General features: G+C 37.0%; 1 protein-coding gene across 4 annotated transcripts in view; it reads right to left on the minus strand.

The window, feature by feature from the left end:
- DACH2 (dachshund family transcription factor 2) overlaps positions 1-19,195 on the minus strand; it is a 303,362-nt gene that overhangs the window by 97,970 nt on the left and 186,197 nt on the right. For all 4 annotated transcript variants that reach the window (XM_074601979.1, XM_074601977.1, XM_074601978.1 and 1 more), the window contains exon 3: positions 1,881-2,012. In XM_074601979.1, the coding sequence (XP_074458080.1) occupies positions 1,881-2,012 (132 nt within the window). The remainder of the gene's footprint in view (positions 1-1,880; positions 2,013-19,195) is intronic.

Raw genomic sequence — 19,195 nt, forward strand, 5'->3', positions numbered from 1 at the left:
AATTAGGCAATCAAAAGAGGAAAGAATTGAGAAAAGAACTTCACATAACTGACACCATATCCTTATCCTTGGGCCTTACTGCAACCAGCTAAAGTCAGCAGGAATTTTTCCAAATATTTAAATTGGTATTGAGTCAGTTGTTGAACTCATTGAATTGCTAAACCATAGAAAACTTTCATTTAATATGCATACTCTTGACGTATTGTCGAAAGGCTGGTATGATAGTTCCCCAAAAAACTTGTCAACAAGGTACCTAAAATATTAATATTAAAAGTACTGTATATTCTCCCCATAAGAAGTATATAAAATCTGCCATATCAGGTAACAAATGAAACCATGAACATTCAAATTAGCAAGCTTTTGTGCAACAGCTTTAAAAAACCCTAATGCTAACCCTACATCTTTTCTGTATGAAGCTTCCTTGCTTTTCTGTAGGAATTCTATCTTCAGTCACATTTCTTAGCATTTAGTGAAACTTCATAATTCATTTTGAACTATATACAGATTATAAGAGTTACACAAACTAAATATGTTTTTTCAGTGCTTTTTTTCTGAATTCAATATGCACTAATTGATTAGGGTCTGAGAGGTGAATAAGAAATACATATCCTACATAATAGAAAGCTGTGGAAGGGTTTAATGCATGAATTAGAAGCCAGATTTCTTCAATACAGATGAGTACACAAAATTAGCAAAAGGCAATACCACTTTTGGAAAGACTGCTTTGTGCATAATTTGTCATGAATTCAAAGTTATTCCTTTAGAAAATGAGTCTAAGACCTCCCAGCTGCTGCTTTATTGGTCTAATAAATTACCATTTTGATGGTACAATGCATATACACTATACACCATCCAAGCAAGCAAACTGTTAGAGCGGCTTCGTCTTTAGAGATGCATGTGTGACTTCAGAGACGGATGAATGCCGATGGGAGATATGAATGCAACGAGGGATCAGACAATGCCTCTGTTCTTGAATTGATAATGAAAACAAAGGATGTATAAGTTTCCAAAATGGTAAGAGTGTACTGTAGGATTGTTTGTGGCAAAAAAAGTGAGTCCAAGTGAACCCGCTCTTATTGTATCTATCAGTTCTCTGAGACAAAACAGATCTATCTTATTCTAGGGTCTCTACACTATCCCAGTAAAAGTCTCTTCTATTTACCTGAAAGGAACACTAGAATAAACAAAGCAGATATCCTCTTCAAAGGATCCATTTCTGACTAAGACTTTGAACCCTATTCTTGTGGAGCTGGGACTCGGGGAGCTTATTTCAAGTTTATACTAATGCATATAGCAGTATAGACTGAACACGTGTTCAGTGTCAGTGCCTTCTACCCAAGGTTATTCCAGCCAGGTAGGCCATAACAAACATTTATCATGACTCTCCTTCATAGCTGCGGTTTGCAAATATCCATTCAAGGAAAGAACAAAATGCAGAAAAACCAGCAAGTTTGTGATTTAGCCTTCTATACTTTACCTTTCTCCAGTGAACTGTGGAACTCAATAATGAGTTCCAACAACCTGATGTTTTGGAAACTTTCCATCATTTACAGCAGAACCCTAGACTCACTGTATTATTGCCAATAGAGAAGTCTTTTATTACTACAAATATATTTCGGGAACAGTTTAAAATGTCTGTATTCTAACATAATGAAAACAATCCTTCACCAATGTTTTTTAAAAAATTAATGAAGATGGCCATTAGGAGGCAAACTGAAGGAATACGGCAGGAATGGGTGCAGTAATTTTGACTGGCAGAGCAAAGCTTACAAAATAAAAGAGCTCAAGCATTTGAGATGGATTTTTGATTTTTTTTTTTTCCATGCACAAAAACAGGTGTTAAGAGCTCCCCTATAGCTCACACGCACAGCATTACTTACCTGCATTAGAATTAAGTTCTTCATTTTCTGATTCTGTTCCATTTTGACTTCCACTTCCATGAAGGCTATTCATTGCCATAAGTTTCATTTTCTGTAACTTCATAGCCTCTGCCATGGCAGCTGCTGTCAGACCTGGAAAAATATAAATAAATAAAATGCAGTATCACACCATACAATGCACCACTGAAAAATAGGAAGAACAAACCAATTCCCTTCAGTGAGAATAAGTCACATAAATTCAATACACATTCTTAGTTCAGTTATGTAATGTTATTCTGAACACTATTTTAAAGTCAAGTTGTTTCAGTACACCATCCTAAGGATTCTTTTTTTAATTCTTTCATGTTTCTTTTTATTTTTTTTACATGTATAGCATAAAGAAATATTTATTTAATGGTATACCTTTTGATTATACTTTTAAATATTATTTCCTGTCACTTTGATCACGATCTGCTTGACTTATTTAGCTGCTACAAAATTTCCAAGTACACTAGTCAGATACAGTACTCATTAATTTCAACACTTCGAAGCCAATTAACATGGAACAATCAATGCTGTACTATTATATTATATAGTCAAATGATCAGTGAAAAGACAAGACAAAAAAATTACCCAAGGTAGCATATTAAAAACAAACACAACAAAACGCACAAAAAACCCACCCAAACCCCAAACTTCTACTGAGCAGTTGTATCAGAAGCATAACTAAGGCAGAAAGGGTACCGAGGAACAAACAGAAAAGAACAAACAGTCCCAAAATCACCATGATGCTGCCTGCAGAAATTAAAGGTAATTATTGTCAGGCACTTTTGAGCTCCCTAACCAGACACAGCTGCCATAAGGACAACAGCCAAAAAACAGTGATGTATCATAAATCTATGCTGTGCCATCTGCCACACCAAAGTCACTCTACTTCAGTATTAAAAGTTTAAAGAGTAAAGCACAGTCATGATGTAGAAAGCACTACAGCCTGAAGATCCTGAGCAGTCAGGCATAAACTTGAAGCAGATATAGCCAATACTATCTCTAAGCTCAGTATTAGCAAAGTTTTTATACTCTCGTTCACTTATTCCCCAGTCAATATAATTTCTTACTTGAATTGTGATAGCAGTAAAAGCCCCAGAATCTGACTGTATGAGGCACTTTAGAAAACAATGTACTAATTCTTCAGCATTTCTGAAAGCTAATAAAATTGAGGTTAAGGCAAATGGTTTCAGCAGTAAGGGCGTGCTACTGATTGAAACGATGGAAGAAAACGTACAGCAAATCACCCACTGGCATAATCTTCAATTAAGGGTACTGCTGCGGCTAACGTTACTGAAGTTACTATTTAATTTAACTATTAATAAAACTCCTTTTCATAATTGACTCAGCTCTGGCTGGCTGTGGCAATGAGCGCTATTCTTCAACTGACTTATCTAAAGATCTACAAAGAACTGAAGAACTATTTCCATCTTCTTGAATGAATCATTATCAGCAGCAAAATCTCACTTAGAGCACCCCACTTTGAAAAATGTACTTGAAAACTGCTGTAACATATACACATATCCCTCTACTTTCACCTTAACAAAAAAAATAGAAAAAAAAAAAAGGATCACTATGAACACCGACATCCTGGATTACATACTTCAAAGCTTCCGTTTTTTTCTCTCGATTTACACTTCAGATTTTCCTTCCTTCAGTTATCTTCTGCCAGGTGTGATCAATCACTGAACACCCAGGAAATAAACTATGTACCACTTATTATCAAACACATACAACCTTTACAATACTAACAACAACAACAACAAAAAAGCAGGAGTCTCATCACAGTTGCAATGATTTGTTTTCAAAACTGCTAGCGGCCACGTGGACGGTGGAGCTAGTCCTGCTAACAGGAGCCCACAACCCACCAGTCGCCTTGGCTGAAAGACAGCGGCTCCTTGAAGAGCTGGTAGGGATCTTTAAGACACATCAGCGCTAACGCAGAAACATCGTAGTCATGTTCTGGGTCAGCTCTCTACATATGAATCTTGATTACAACTGCATAACAGATTGTGATGGTGTGCACTCAGGTACACCTGCATCGTGCATATGGCAAAACAACCAACTGCCATTAGTAATCTTCATTCCGTAATTTCAGTTTTGTCAGGACACTGTGTACTCTCCCCTTTGACAAGTCTGCATAGCTCTGCTGTACAACACATGAATTTAGCCCTGAAATAACCTTTCAAGGACACACAAACCAGCACACTTTACGCTCAGGTTGCACTGAAGTAAAATTATTGTATTATATTTTGAGTCACAGTTAAAATATACCTAAGCACCAAACAGCTTGCAAATTAAGGGTTTTGATCCAAATTAGAACCATGCTCAGCTTACACAACATGGCATGCCACATCACCCTGGGGAAGACCCGCTGCTTGTGGGGCACTGGAGATGGAACGGACCTGAATGTACCGTGAGGCTTGGTTGCTTCTGTGAGGGCTGGCCCCACCAAACACGTCCTCTGCTCCTAAAGCCAAGGTACTTGTGGTACCTGAGAGGGTGTGAAGAGCAGAGAGGATTCTCCATCCCTTGTCTGCATCTATTAAAGTTAGTGGTTGATTGTTTACTCAAATATCCCCTGTGCAGACGCAGAGACTACTGAAGCTTATTCCTCTGTGAAGTCTCAGGAATTATTTCAACCAAAACCAAAGCCTTTTCACTGCATGGCCCAAAGATCACAACTCAAGGTCATTTGAAGTGTATCCCCCCCCCCCCCTCAAGGCCAGTTTCCCATTACAGGGCGGTGCTGAACCCACCAGCTTCCCTGAGCACCAGGCAACAAGGGGACAGTGTCTCTTCCTTCAAGTAAACATCACTGATTAGCAAATACCTTCTTGGAGACATAAGAAACCAAAACTCAATTGTATTCCCACACTGAGGTACCCAGAGTGTCTTGTATACAAGTGAATCCTCCATGTTTAAGTAATGTCCAGTCATTGAAAATTGGATTTTGATGGTAAATACAAGGACCTTCAGCATTTTAAGGTGACCCTGAGTATCTGCTAATCTTGTACTCCGGCTACAGCTATTTTTTTCAGTTCCTTAATTAGGCTGTGCCCCCCCTTCATATTAGTTTGAAAGCTTTTCTGTCAAAACTGTGAACAAGTAAATTAACTAAAAGAGAACTATGAGTAATCAAATCTTGGGGTTTGCAATTAATTAAATGAAATGGTGAGTCAGTGAACTGAAGAATGGTCTTCTATTAAAACAAAACATTTCATTAAATTAACAGTCAACACTTTGCAATTAATAATATTCAAAAGTAAAAATGAAAACCAGTTTAGCCTTGCCATATTATTTCAGTCTAACAGTCAAGCATTGTGCATCCGCTTGTTTGTTATTTGCATTCAAAGCTGCTATGGGTCAAGTATGATGTGCTAAAACAGGAATAATGAAACATCTGGTAGTATGAAATGTTAATATGAGATACCATATTGCAAACAGTGAAAACAATTCTGAAACATACAATAAATTAGGCCTTGGAAGACTGAAAAGGATATGCTTTCTTTCCCATTTTCTTCAATAAGGAAATTACTAAAAATAAAGCTCAAGAAGTGAACCTCATGAGGTTCAACAAGGCCGAGTGCAGGGTCCCGCACCTGGACGAGGGGAAACCCCCAGTATCCATACAGGCTGGGGGGGATGAAGGAATTGAGAGCAGCGCTGCCCAGAAGGACTTGGGGGTACTGGTGGCTGAAAAGCCGGCTATAAGCCAACAATATGCGCTCACAGCCCAGAAGGCCAACCACATCCTGGGCTGCATCAAAAGAAGTGTGGCCAGCAGGTCAAGGGAGGTGATACTGCCCTTCTACTCTGATCCGGTGAGACCTCACCGGGAGTACTGCATCCAGCTCTAGGGCCCCCATCATAAGAAGGACATGGACCTCTTGGAGCAAGTCCAGAGGAAGGCCACAAAGATGATTAGAGGGATGGAGAACCTCTCCTATGAGGACAGACTGAAAGAATTGAGTTTCTTCAGTCAGGCGACAAGAAGGCTCAAGGGAGACCTTACTGCAGCCTTTCAGTACTTAAAGGGGGCCTACAGGAAAGATAGGGACAAACTTTTTAGCAGGGCCTATTGTGATAGGACAAGGGGTAGTGGCTTTAAACTAAAGGAGGGAAGACTGAGACTAGATATAAGGAAGAAATTTTTTTAGAATGAGGGTGGTGAAACACTGGCCCAGGTTGCCCAGAGAGGTGGGAGATGCCCCATCCCTGGAAAAATTCAAAGTCAGGTTGGATGGGGCTGTAAGCAACCTGATCTAGTTGAAAATGTCCCTGCTCACTGCAGGGGGGTTGGACTAGGTGACCTTTAAATGTCCCTTCCAACCCAAGCTATTCTATGATAAATACATATAATCTACTTCACAGTTTTCAGAATGCCTGCAAGAATTTACTAATTAATTTAAACATTCACATTAGAAAGTGGAGGCTTCTTTGTAGCCAAAATGAATCATCTTCCTTTAGAGATAAACAGGTAGGTAAAACCCGGCTATTAACACGAAGGACTGAAACCAAATTCTTGAGTAAGAACATTAAAATGGCCAAAATGTCAGAGCAGTTTGGAGACAGGTCCAAACATGTAGGGCCTATTATTGCAGATTTTTTCCATTTCTGTAAACTGGCTCAACCGTAAACAGTAGAAAGTTTTAGGTCTAGTGCATGTTCTGTTTTCAATGGCTGTTCAAAGACATCATGGCTACCATAATAATCCATCAACGCGAAACATCTGAGAGACTGTAAAGAAAGAATTTAGTGAGTAATTGCCCACGGCTGGCAGAGGATGGGATTTCAGCATAAGTGCCAGAGCGCAGAGCTTTATCATGGGCTAAGTTGTGTGAGTATCCACCCCAGGCTCTGGGAGGACACTTTGGAGCCCAGACTGAAATCCATGCTATTGCCAAGCTGAAATGTAGTCAATAGTCAAGTAATGTATTACAACAGTTGAGTTTCTTTCATCTGTTCTGATACTTTCAGCCAGTCGTTCTGTTATTACAACCATATTTTAAAAACATGTTTTTCTGTCCCATTTTGCGACAGGAAAGCACCCCATCAAAAACTGATTTTTAGAGTAGAAAATTTGAAAGTATTTATCCAGTATTTATCCTCCTACATGTTCAAAGTGAAAGAGATAATAAAGATTAATTCTCTAAACACGTTCAGCTAATGAAAGTTCAGAAAATACTGAAGATCATCCTTGGTGAAACACTTTAGACAACAGTTAAAATTTTTGAGTGGCCTACAATTTTTTAACAGCACCACTCAAAAATCTCAAGAAAATTATACTATGGCAAAAGAACCTTATTGAGGGAGAAAAAAACCCAAACAAATATTGTGCATATTTGTCAGGAATTGTGAGAAATTAATCTTCCCCAGAGAAGCTCCAGTCAGCTTGCTTCTGCAATGAATTGTCACACATCCTTTACCTGAGAGACCTTGTTCTTCGCCTTTGCATAGTCCCTGAATATTCCCTACATCGCTTCCACTTCTGCAGCAGATAGATAGGAAAAGACCCACAGATAGGTCTCTTCATCATACAACCTTGCTTCCCCCACAGGTCAATTGATTCCCTATCACCAACCAGGCAGCTATGCTGGGGAAAAAACCAGTATGTGATAATGTAATTTAAGGACTTTGCCAAATGCTCATGGGATCAGAATTAGGGTTGCACAAATGTTTCTGAATTTCTGACGGCTTGATTTTGCAATCATAGTAATTTTTGCTTAACAGGGTGTGCTTACTCACTTTATTTTAATTCTAAAATATAATTTCATGCAAAAGTTCACATGAGTATAAACAAGATTAAAACCTTTACGCACCAAAACGTCCCTGCCACTCCATGGAATAATTCACAGAAGTAACACGTTGCCATTCTCTAATTCCACACATACCTAAGACAGTAGCAGAAATCCTGATACTTACAAATTTGGGTGTTCACTTTAAAATATGGGGAGAGTTTGCTTTCCAGATGCTTTCATCCCACGTCTGCCTCTACTCTTTAGACTTCTCACCCCAGTTATAAACTCTGTGTTTTGTATAGTCTAGTCTTATCCTCCCTGATATCCAAACATTTTTAACATGAACATCTTCCATCAAGTCTCTGTACCTGAGATATTTCATATCCTTGATCCACATGAAGTTATGATGACCAAAGACCTGTCAGATTTCTTGTCTAAGCCCAAGGGGCTCAGTTTGAAGTATATAGAAATTCTAATCCTGACTTTGTGCTTAAACCTATGTTAACATGAGCACTCATGTTCAAGCTGATACACAGCAATACCCAATTACATATTTTACAGATGACTTCATATCCAAAAAGGTAGCCTGTATCTCATGTCAAATAAAATTGCAGCATACTTTACTGGAGGGAAACCAAAAAATCAGCACTACAAAGAGCACTCAGGGTTATCTTAATTTTTCCCCCGCTTCATTCTTACAGTGTGTCTCATGAGAATTGATTAATTTTGTGACATTTTCTGCTCTTTTTTACAATCTATTCCATGACAATGATTTGTCAAGACTGTAATGTGTAATACTTTTAGTATGCTGCACTACTGTGACCTTTACCTTCCTCTGTATATTTGATTGACTGACCACCCCACTTTTGATCTACAGGTTTCAGAAAGCGGAAGCATACATGAGACAGACGTGTCAGCCATTGTATTATTTTTAAAAGATCACAGTCACTTTATACAGATAATTTGTATGTTCTTCTACGCCTATCTGATGCAATTTTAGTCACATCATTGAAAATTTTCAATAGAAAATGAAAATTCTTACACTCTGTGGTGTACTCCAAGAAGTGTTTTCATATAAAAAGTGACAAATTCATGCATAGGACTCAGATTTCTGTAAGGATAAGACAAATTAAACAAATGCTCATAATCATCCAAATTCTCAAACTATCCGCTTATGCTTTCATAATGCTGTCACAGACTAAAGATTACAGTTGAGATAAGGACTCGACAAATCAAAAACTAAACCAGAAACATGTTAAATTAACTCCATGAGAGCAACATTTTAACTCCAAAGTCCTAAATATTCAGAAGTCACGGGAAAGAATACAGAGGTGGTTATCATCAGCTCCAAAAGGAAACTAGACCTTTGACACAGGACTCACAACCTGGAGAGGAGGAACACATCAGTAACTTCAGTAATTCTTCCAGTAACAGGACAAGTAAGGATATTGGCACGCTTTGGCACCTGGCCAGCGCTGTGCACCATCATCTAGCGACAGCCCAGCTGGGCAATCTCCGATTTGAGTCAAATTCAAAACAACCTGGACTGCCCAACGGCCTGGAACGCTCACACACAGCCAGGGCCCTGGATGCACTGACAGGGCTTAATGGCCACCTTCCCTTGGGCTTCAATGCTCACTGAATTTGCGTCTGACTGCAGAACTTAGTTGTCTATTTTAGAATACACTTGGGTTCATGGGAACCTAAAACTGTGTTATAAATACTTTTAAACCTAATAGCCCTCGTATTCACTATGGACATTCTGTAACTTCTCTGTTATCATAGAAGTCTGCCATGGTGCATGTGCTGCCATCTGAAATTAGAATTAGCAGTTGTTATTTTTCTCTCCACCTTTATTCCTTTGTTATTAAATCAATTTCTGTGGGTTTAAAGCACTTGTTCATAAGTGGTAATGATGGGGAAATTGCTGAAGTTTTTGGAGGTCCTTTCAGTTAAGTACCAAAAACTCTCAAAGCTTATCTGGAATTGGCACAAATCTCTCGAGTTTGTAAAATTAATTGGGCTGGAAGGTCTTCTGAGAATAAGGATATCTTTGTGAGTGATTTCAAGCTACTTCCTACTTGTGATTGGAAAATACCATACAAATATTTTTTTTTCTATCAGATGGCACAACTCAGCTACGTCCCAGCTGTCTCAAATCACAACTTAAAAAATGGTGTATTTCAAAGATTTTAAGTGAATACTGAGTTCCATAATTCATTGTACTACAGTATTTCAGATGAAATGTCACTATACTGTCAAAATCAGCATTGCTGAGACTAGACCATCAGCTGGGGTGGCAATTAGTGGTAGCTTAGATGGTAAAATTTAAGCCAGGCTCTTCAGCTTACACAACTTTGTAGAATCATCCCCTACGTGATATTTCTTCCACATAAGCAATTTTTCGAGACCTCTGCCATAATAGAAACTGAATGGTACGATAACACAGCTACCATTGCTCTTAATTACTTAAGGCTGAGAAGTTTGTGGCCAGTTCATAAAACCCACAAAAATGTTATGCTTATTTGAAGCACAATAACCTAAGCAATGAAAAGAGGGAGCCCATGCATGCCTCTCAAAATGGCATTCAGTTAATGCGACATCTAAAGATGCAAGTGCAAAAGCAGCATCACTTAAGAACATAAATTCATGGAATATTCTTCTGAGACCTATAATCACTTTCCAATTCTGGCTGTTGAGTGAAAGTGAAATATTAGCGCTTTAACATCATTTGAAATACCACAGCTTATTCACAGAGAAAAATATTTTTGGATGGTATTAGAATAGACTAGTAAAGCAGTAATGTCTCTGTCAAGAAAGCAAAACAGTTCAGTGGAAATTCAGGAAATCAGTGACACAGGCTCCAAGCGCATCTCCAGCTTTAAGGTAGAACCTACCACATTTAACAATTACTATCAATTTGACAAAAGATGTAGAGCGTAGTGCAGAAACATAACTTAGATTTTCTTGGAATGTCTGATTCATAATTTTCCCTAATGAATTTCCCATGTAAATGTAAAATGTCAATGTAAAATAAAGTAACGCATGGGGAGCAAGGACTAGACTCTAGGTCTCTACCTGCTAAAGTGAAGACTCTACCTACTATTACGTTATGATCTCTTTCTCTATACACTTTTGTCATAACATAACCTGTCAGGTTTTTTTCTTTTTTAATTCAGGGAGTGGAAAAACGCATCCATCCCAAACAGTTATAACCTGATGCTTCACACAGTCATTGGGAATGTAGCTTTTGCCACAAAGTCCCCTTCATCAGTATTGATTATTTTAAGCAGGATTCTGTGCTGAGCTGGCACTAGTGCTGTGTCATGGCACATATATGCCATCTAGTTCTTCTTTCTAAGAAGAAAATGAGATACTTCAGATTAGTTTGTTTTTATTTCAGCAGGGCTTGGACAGCAATCCAATTGGCTGTACTTGGGAAAGGACAAGCTTTCGTGCAACTTTCCAGCAAATTTCTGTGAGGCAAGAACAACCACGTCAGGCAGTGAATGCTGCCCGAACACTTCCTCGGCTCAAAGCTGAGCTGCTGCTTTGGGCACCTTCTGCAAATAGGTGATGGATATGTGAATTTCTATGCAAAGGAAAAAGGAGGAGGCAGCCCATAGGCTGGAGAAACCAGATGTAACTTCTGGCTATGTTTAGACCACAGGTAAAGAAACACAAAGAGCTGTATTTTCCTCTGGGGCATAAATTAATGACTATTGATCCCACAACCAGAGTCTAAGGAACATGATTACAGAGGAGTGTGTACCTTAACTTTTCTAGGCATTTTTTTACTTCTGATTGTTCTGATATCTCTGTTTTTCAGTTACTTTCATATAGTTTGTTGAAGCTTATTCATGCACATGTACTTACCCAAATAACACAGGAGACAAATAGTTTAGTCCCAATAGGTTAATATCTTCTTTGTTTATGAAGTTATGCCAGAATAGCTATTTCCATTTTATGTTATGCAAGGTAAAGAACATTTTTCAAAGCTGAGACACTGACTAGAAGCTTATTTTCTTGTTCCAGGTGGTTAATAAAAATAACATGTAGAAGATGAACTACACCATTTTTAAAATCTTAAAGGATGTGTCTCTACTCATTGGTCAAGCTGAATTAACTTGCAGCCTCCAAGTCAAATGCAGGCTCAAGAAGGAGAGGAATAATTTAGTCACTGAACTGAAACGCTCAGTAATCTAAAATTATGCAAACATTCTCTTTGCCCTTGCAAATCTTTACAGATAAACTCTACCGGTCTTTACTCCCAAGTTTGCATTAATGTAGCAGTTTAGTTTCTTCTAAAACTATGGCAACAAACATTTTTAGCTTAGGTTTTGTGCAACTATTTCAGTAGTCAAAATACATCCAGATCTTAAAATAGATTCTAAAACTTTTTATTCAAATTATTTAAATTTACTTTAAAAATAAAAATATATTTAATATAAATGATGTCCAAGATGCACTGAAAATTTTTTTAGCCAATTCAGAAAAATATTGTAGGTATCTATTCATCCTGCTTTTCCAGAAGTCTACATTATATAAGAAACCCCTTTAATGTTATTATACTCTGCAGTCCTCTGCCTTTTCTCAGTATTAAAATGGTAGGTTTTGCAGCTATCTTTGTAGACCTGCAGGTTTAAGTCTACTTTAAGGCATTTTCCCACATTGATAGATTATTATATATTATTATAAACTTATCTAGGTAATATTCCAATGTGTTTTCAGTAAGCATTTAATTCCGGTTTTAAAAGTTTAATATGTGATCCATCTGTTGATTTAATAGTTTATTAAAAAGATGTTCTGTTTCTTCTACAGATATTGCTTTCAAGTATTTTTTCCGTATTTATCTCCTATATCTTTTAATTGAGATTTCCGTATTAGTGGGCACTACATTGATGAGTAGGTTTAACAGAATAGTTATTATGGATTAATTAATAATTTACCAGTTCACTGTGTTAAATATAAATCTTAACAGTAATTTTATTCCTCTGTATAGCTTTAGGAACCAGTATGTATTTAAAAAAGACCTACTCACTTCACTTAAGCTGAGAAGTGAATTTGAGAAAGTTAGGCTGCCCTAACGTGTAGGAACTTACAGATGACCAAAAAACATCTTTATAATTCTATTCAGGAAACAAAGGGTATCATATCCACAATCCCATCCGTCCTTATTTCTTTCAAAAAGCCACTAAACTGCTCATACTTGAGAAGAAAATTAACCTTTTTACCGATTAATCACTAGGCGGCTTTGACTGGTGAAGAGAAAATTGTATTATAAATGAACAGCTACCTGTTATCAAATTACAAGGCGTTTTCATCAAAGGACCAAAAAATGCAGCACATTGACCAGTTAACATGTTTCCACTGACCTGGGGGGATTTTTCCAGTTAACAGCTTCTGAAGAATGTTTCCTTTTGATTCTTGTCTCTGACACAAAAATGATTGTCCTCTTTAACCACCGTTCTATCACATACATCAGAGAATCCTATTTACTCACACACTACTGGAACATTAAAACACAATAGCGTGATTGTCTCTGGAAGAAAATTTTAAAGATTGACTTTTTTTCTTTTTTTGTAAAAAAGGGAGTAAGATCAAAAGCTAACTTTAATAGATGTTTGACTAAGGTCATACTCCTAGGAAATGGAACACTGAAGATGAAAGAGAACAAATAGATTCGGCTTTTGATCTCAGCCAAATGCATTTGGCATTGTTTAGCTTTTATAAAATACTTCAACATTAGGCCATATCATGACCAAAATGAATTGGTTGAAGTCCTGAGGTTTTAATCGGTCAGTAACACTTTAACATGTATCAACATTTGGAAAAACTTCTTTCTTAAGTATTTGGCTACATTTTTTTCTTACTGGAATGAAGTCAGGTCAAACTTGGCTATTGTTGCTAATGCTAGATATGCATAAACAATTTTAAAAATATATTCTCCTTATCATAGGCAAAGTTAAGAGTTATTATCTACTAGTGCTGTTAAATCAGGACCACTGGTATTCCTGGCAAGAAATTTTAGGGTAAAGTGCAGAGTATTGAGAAAAGGTATTGGTATTATTCAAATAAAACAAGTAACTGGGTCCCTAGCCAAAAGCGCGTATCAGATCATTTTACCAAACCATTTCACAGTTCTAATCCTTCTAAAAAGTACTGTGACCATCCAAATCCGTAAACTAAATAGCAGTAAGGGAGGAATGGATTACAATCTACAAAATATTATTTTCAAATTCTTCAGTAATAATGGTGTTTGCTAACTGAAGACAGCTTCATTAATTAAGGAAAAAGATGAGATAACATTCATTAAAGCAATATGCTAAAATTATTACTATTGTTAGAAAACAATAATTATCATTAGCCATTAAAAGTATGGCAAAACCCTATAAACCACTTAGTAGGCTACATAGTCAAAATTTACAAAGAAGTTTCATCAGCTCAGCCAGCTCCGCCCTCTGCTAAACAACAGTGATGTCAGGAAACACCCCAGCCCCAAGCTTCAAATTGCCTTTAAAGTTTTGATAAGAATTAATGATTTACACCAGAGAATATATTACAATAGAAAATATTATATTTGTGTTACGCAAACATTTGGCCTTAGGAACTGTACAGAAATTATACACAAGGAAAAAACTTCCTGGTCTTACTTTAAAATTATTATATTATATTACTGTATTATAACAATGATAAAGAACTGAGAAAATCCAAAGATATAAGGTCAGGTATTTATTATCATAAAAGGAGACATATCTGACCACAAACCCTAGCAGTAACCTAGGGAAGGAAGAGGTGATTTCCCATATACTTCTCCACTCATCACAATACCTTTCTCAAGGGCCACTTAAAACAAAACAAAAAGACACCAGAAGCCTCAGCCATTTGATCTCCAACATCTAGCCACAAATTTAACCACACAAAGCAATAATTCATTCATTCCTTCTTTATAATGTTTATCTCTTAAAAAAGGCAAATATCACAGGCTTCCCCCCCCCTCATTTTTTTAAAAAAGAGCATAGTTTGTCACTCCTTTTTATAGTATTTATTACTTTATGTACCATATTTCTGCTGCTGAAGCAATACAGATGATTTGCTGAAGCAATACAGATGATTTGCTGAACCCACCTGGACACTGAAGGTCTCTGCAGACCAGAACTCAGTAAGCTTAGACCTGACTCTCCCAGGTACAGAACACCTGCACCCAGCAATATTTTAGCTATGTCGTTCTCAAATATTACAAATATGCACCTCTCTATGTACTATGTCTACATGCAAGACCCTGCCATCCATCACAAATAAACCTTTTATTGTTTCTCAACACCTCAGTTACTTCTGTTTACTGTCACAGAAAGACTTACTTACACCTTCAGCCAAACTGGAACCTCATCATTCATATTCTACCCAACTTCAAATGCAAGCCAGTATTGATCTACGCTTCTGCAAACCTCAAGCTGAAAAACCCCTGTCTTAAAACAGAAGGATTAGAAATGGGGGGGGGGGGGGGGGGAATCTATCTAAAAAGACAGCTAATTTTTAAACGAACATAGAAAAACTACTCAGAGAAGTATTAAAATATCTTGTTTTCAAGGACAGAAAACATTGAAAATACATTGAGGATGGAAGTCATCAAAGCAAGCTGGATATTAGCTTAAGCATAAACACGTGCATTTTAGACAGAGTGAGATTGTGTACTCACCCCTTGTCTCTCTAGGCAACAGAGAAACAGGACACAAAAGAAACAGATGACAAGAAAAGAAAAATGTGGGACAGTCACTGCTGGAGCCTTCTTGCCTGATGCATGAGGGTATATGCTAAACCCCTATATTCCATGGAAACGCAGGAGCCAGGGATGGTGGGGGGAAAGGCAAAAACACAGAGATTTATTGGATCTACTGTCAGTCGATGTCAAAGTTGACAGTAATTACTGTCATGTATGTACCTATGTATATAAATACAATATATGTACCTATAGACACACACGCACTTGCACATGGAGGGTTTTTTTTACAAATATATAATTAAAGCATTTATATGTATATATACATATATATATATATATCTATATATATATCTCCCTCCCCAAATATATACGCTTTCATTCTCAACATTTTCTGTTCAAAAACTAACACTCAATGTGGAACTTATTCCCTGTTTCTCTTAGTTATATTTCTTCACGCATTGAAAGCTTGCTATTCTTGAAGCCAGGATTATTGTCACTTCTCCACTGTTAAGGCAATCAGCCTACAGAACTTCAACAGATAATTTCCTTTGTTTCAAGAGCCAGATACTTGCTATACTTGTTTTTCTTGAAGGATACAAAACTTACAGCATTAATTACACAGCAGATTTAATCATCACCACAGTAAGTCCTGGTCTCATCCTTTTCACTGTCTAGCAGCACAAATCTACACCTTGTGTTTTATACATTTCCTGGAGAAGGTACAAGTTTATCTGCTGATTAAACTATGGAATTTATTGCTACTGGATTTTTCGAAGAAATAAGCTCAAAATCAGAAATTACTTCTTTATATGGAATATATAGAAATTTGATGAATGACAGAAAAAAATTTAGAATTAAATCAATTAGTAGAATACTATAAAAATATTTCAGATGTACAGTAAACAGTTATCTCGAGTCTTCCAACTGTTCTGCTGGTGGGCTCAAGTTTCAGAATACCCTACTTCTTAAATAACGAAATAAACTCTTCATAATCTTCTCTGTCTGGTTCTGTGCAAGAAAAGGACTTTTCAAAAAACAAGAGTGTATTTATGGATAAAAGTGAACCCCTACCAAATAAAATACACAAGAAGATAAAGCAAAAATTAAGCAAAATAATGCTTGATTAATTGGGTCCTTATTAGGAACGTAAAAGGACCAGCCTCATCTGTTGGAACATATCATAAGACTGATTTATATTATGAACGCTGAACTACTGAGATATATGCTTAATATATCCCATTTTGTAAGAGGCATCATGGGATCACACCATCTGGCACGGAGACATCAATAACTGCACCTTTTAAAAAATAACAGTCAGAAACCAAAAATTATCACTGAGGTTTTCTTTTGTTTTCTTCTTAAATACTAAAATTTTCCAAAGAAAAACAGCACCACAGCAAGGTGCAAGAGAACTAAAGCCCAGCCTCGCCGGCAGCAGCCGCTGCTGCAGGAGGCACAGGAGTCCTCAGTGTTCTCACACCAGCGTGTCTTGCCGCTGGTGCACAGACCCTGCGGGAACAGGTAAGGGCAGACAGAGAAGTACTGTGCTGCTGTTTCATTTATGCTTGAGATAAAATACCAGTCATCTCAAAAGAATAATTTGCACTAGGTAACATCATAGGCAAAAATACTTAATTAAAATAAAATATGTTAACAAGCTCCATGATTAAAATACCCCATAGAACTGTTTTCTCCTAAATAGTGTAAAAGGTAGTAGAACATATGCTGCAGTATTTTGCTTATTTATTGCTGGAAGAAATCCACAACACTGAAAAGATACAGTCTCACATTATATGCATGTGTAGACACAGATTGAATTTGATTTTCAGGATATTCCAGACTCAGCAGCACTCAAAACTGCGGTGATGAAATACAACTGCATCCAATGAATTTCACTGCTGTTCTCTGGTGCTTAGCAGCAACACCTCTATAAACTACACTCTTAATATCTGTGTTATGATGATGTATGCGTGATAAAAGCATGCACAAACTTTTTGCCAATTCTTCAGACAGCAAATTTGACTGGAAACCTTCGATCTCCCAAACCACTGGAATTAGGACTGAGTCATGCAAGTGTCTGTGAGGAACACCACTTTTTTATCCAACACCTGCGAAGCCCTTTAGGCCAAGCAATATGAGAAAGAGACAGCATACATGCCAAGTTCACATGTAACTTTTGTTGCCACAAGCAAAACATTATAAGACCATAAAAATATAATCTGTGACCAATTTAACAAATGTCCCTTTTATTTTACTTACTATAAACTATATTTAAGGTACTCCATTGTGGATTTAAAGAGTGAACAAGTTCTGATAACTAAATACGAGCTCCTAACTTGGAAAAAAATTGCCCTGAATGATTTTAACTATGGGTGAAGAGACATATTCCTATGTACATATTAATAAAATTAGATTTTGTTCTGTTACACCTGTGACAGGTACCCAGATTTACTGAAGATACTATGACTTTATTTTGTCCAGAAGGTTAAATATTTTTGTTCTTAGGCAAAAATATTTAGTCTAGCTGTAAGTGCAGAAAACAAACTCTCCAGGAAATGAGTTACTTTTCCCTTCCTGAAAGAGCTCGTAATATGATGAGTATAACATTACCATTAATGACATGAAATGGAATTATAAACAACTGTAGAAATAACAAATCTATTACGAATAATTCCCACCAGAAATCTTGGAAACTGGACAACCTACTGCCTGTTCTTATTTCATTTAGCTGAAAGAGAAAAACGAGAGGGAGATCTGTGCAACTGGATTTCAATTGGCTTTACTGGCAACTTTCAGTTGCATTTACTCACAGATGACTAATTGTTGTCTTCCGTACTTGTCTTTCCTATTTGGCCAAACTGAACAGAAGGCAAAGATGTCTATTGTCCCCTGACACATTAGTATTCATTATGGTGAAAAGTAAATGAGAACCATTTCATCTTCAGAGCGCTATCCTAAAACATTAACATCTAATAATAATATTAAAGTCTCATTATGGGTCTTTAATCTGTGGCAGTAATAATGCTGTCTAGTTTAATAAAAATACACATTAAAATAAATATTTTGGCTATCCACTTTTAGGAGTTTGCAAACAATATTATTACCAAGTTGAAGAGACTTCAGGATAGTTAGAACTAAATTTTGAGAGCAGCGCTGTTGCAGTTAGAGCAAGTTGCTTCCTTTTCCTTGCTTACCCATACTCTCCTAGAGAGAAACAAAAGCTATTTTGTCAGGATTTCTCATGGCAATGCTCTTAAAAAAGAAACACACGCACAATAAAAGTAGTCATGTATCTTGAAATCAACAACTAAGTAAATAACCACAATGAACCAGAGCTCGGGAATTCTGCACATCTACAAACGTTATCTGCAGCACAGCTAGTCCACTGCTCACTCCTGAGGTATTCCTTACCAAATTTCTATTGGAATTCTACCAGATGGACCAACTCTAAGAGAGAGCTTTTCATGCAATCCAGCAAATTGTAATGTGATAAATGTTGTTTAGCCAGGAAAGTAATCTCTGAAGCAGGAGTCTTTCGTATCAAAGACTTCTGGCCAAAACAGACTGGCACTGATTATTTGTTACCAAATGATTGGCATGATTAGAGGTACTCTGGATACACTGACACGTTTCATGATATAATTTACTGGTGAGTACCTTTAAATGCTAGTAAATAATGTTTATGTAAGAGCTGCCCTTTTAATTAGCTAAGCAGTTTGAAAACGTATCATACTAAGTTCTTGCTGCCTTGCATTTATAAAATTGAGTGCCAGCTTCAAAGTTTTGGGAGCTCCAACGTGAACACATTCATTTGCAATGCTGCAGGC

Source organism: Larus michahellis, chromosome 9, assembly GCF_964199755.1.
Source record: "Larus michahellis chromosome 9, bLarMic1.1, whole genome shotgun sequence".
Lineage (NCBI taxonomy): Eukaryota > Metazoa > Chordata > Aves > Charadriiformes > Laridae > Larus > Larus michahellis.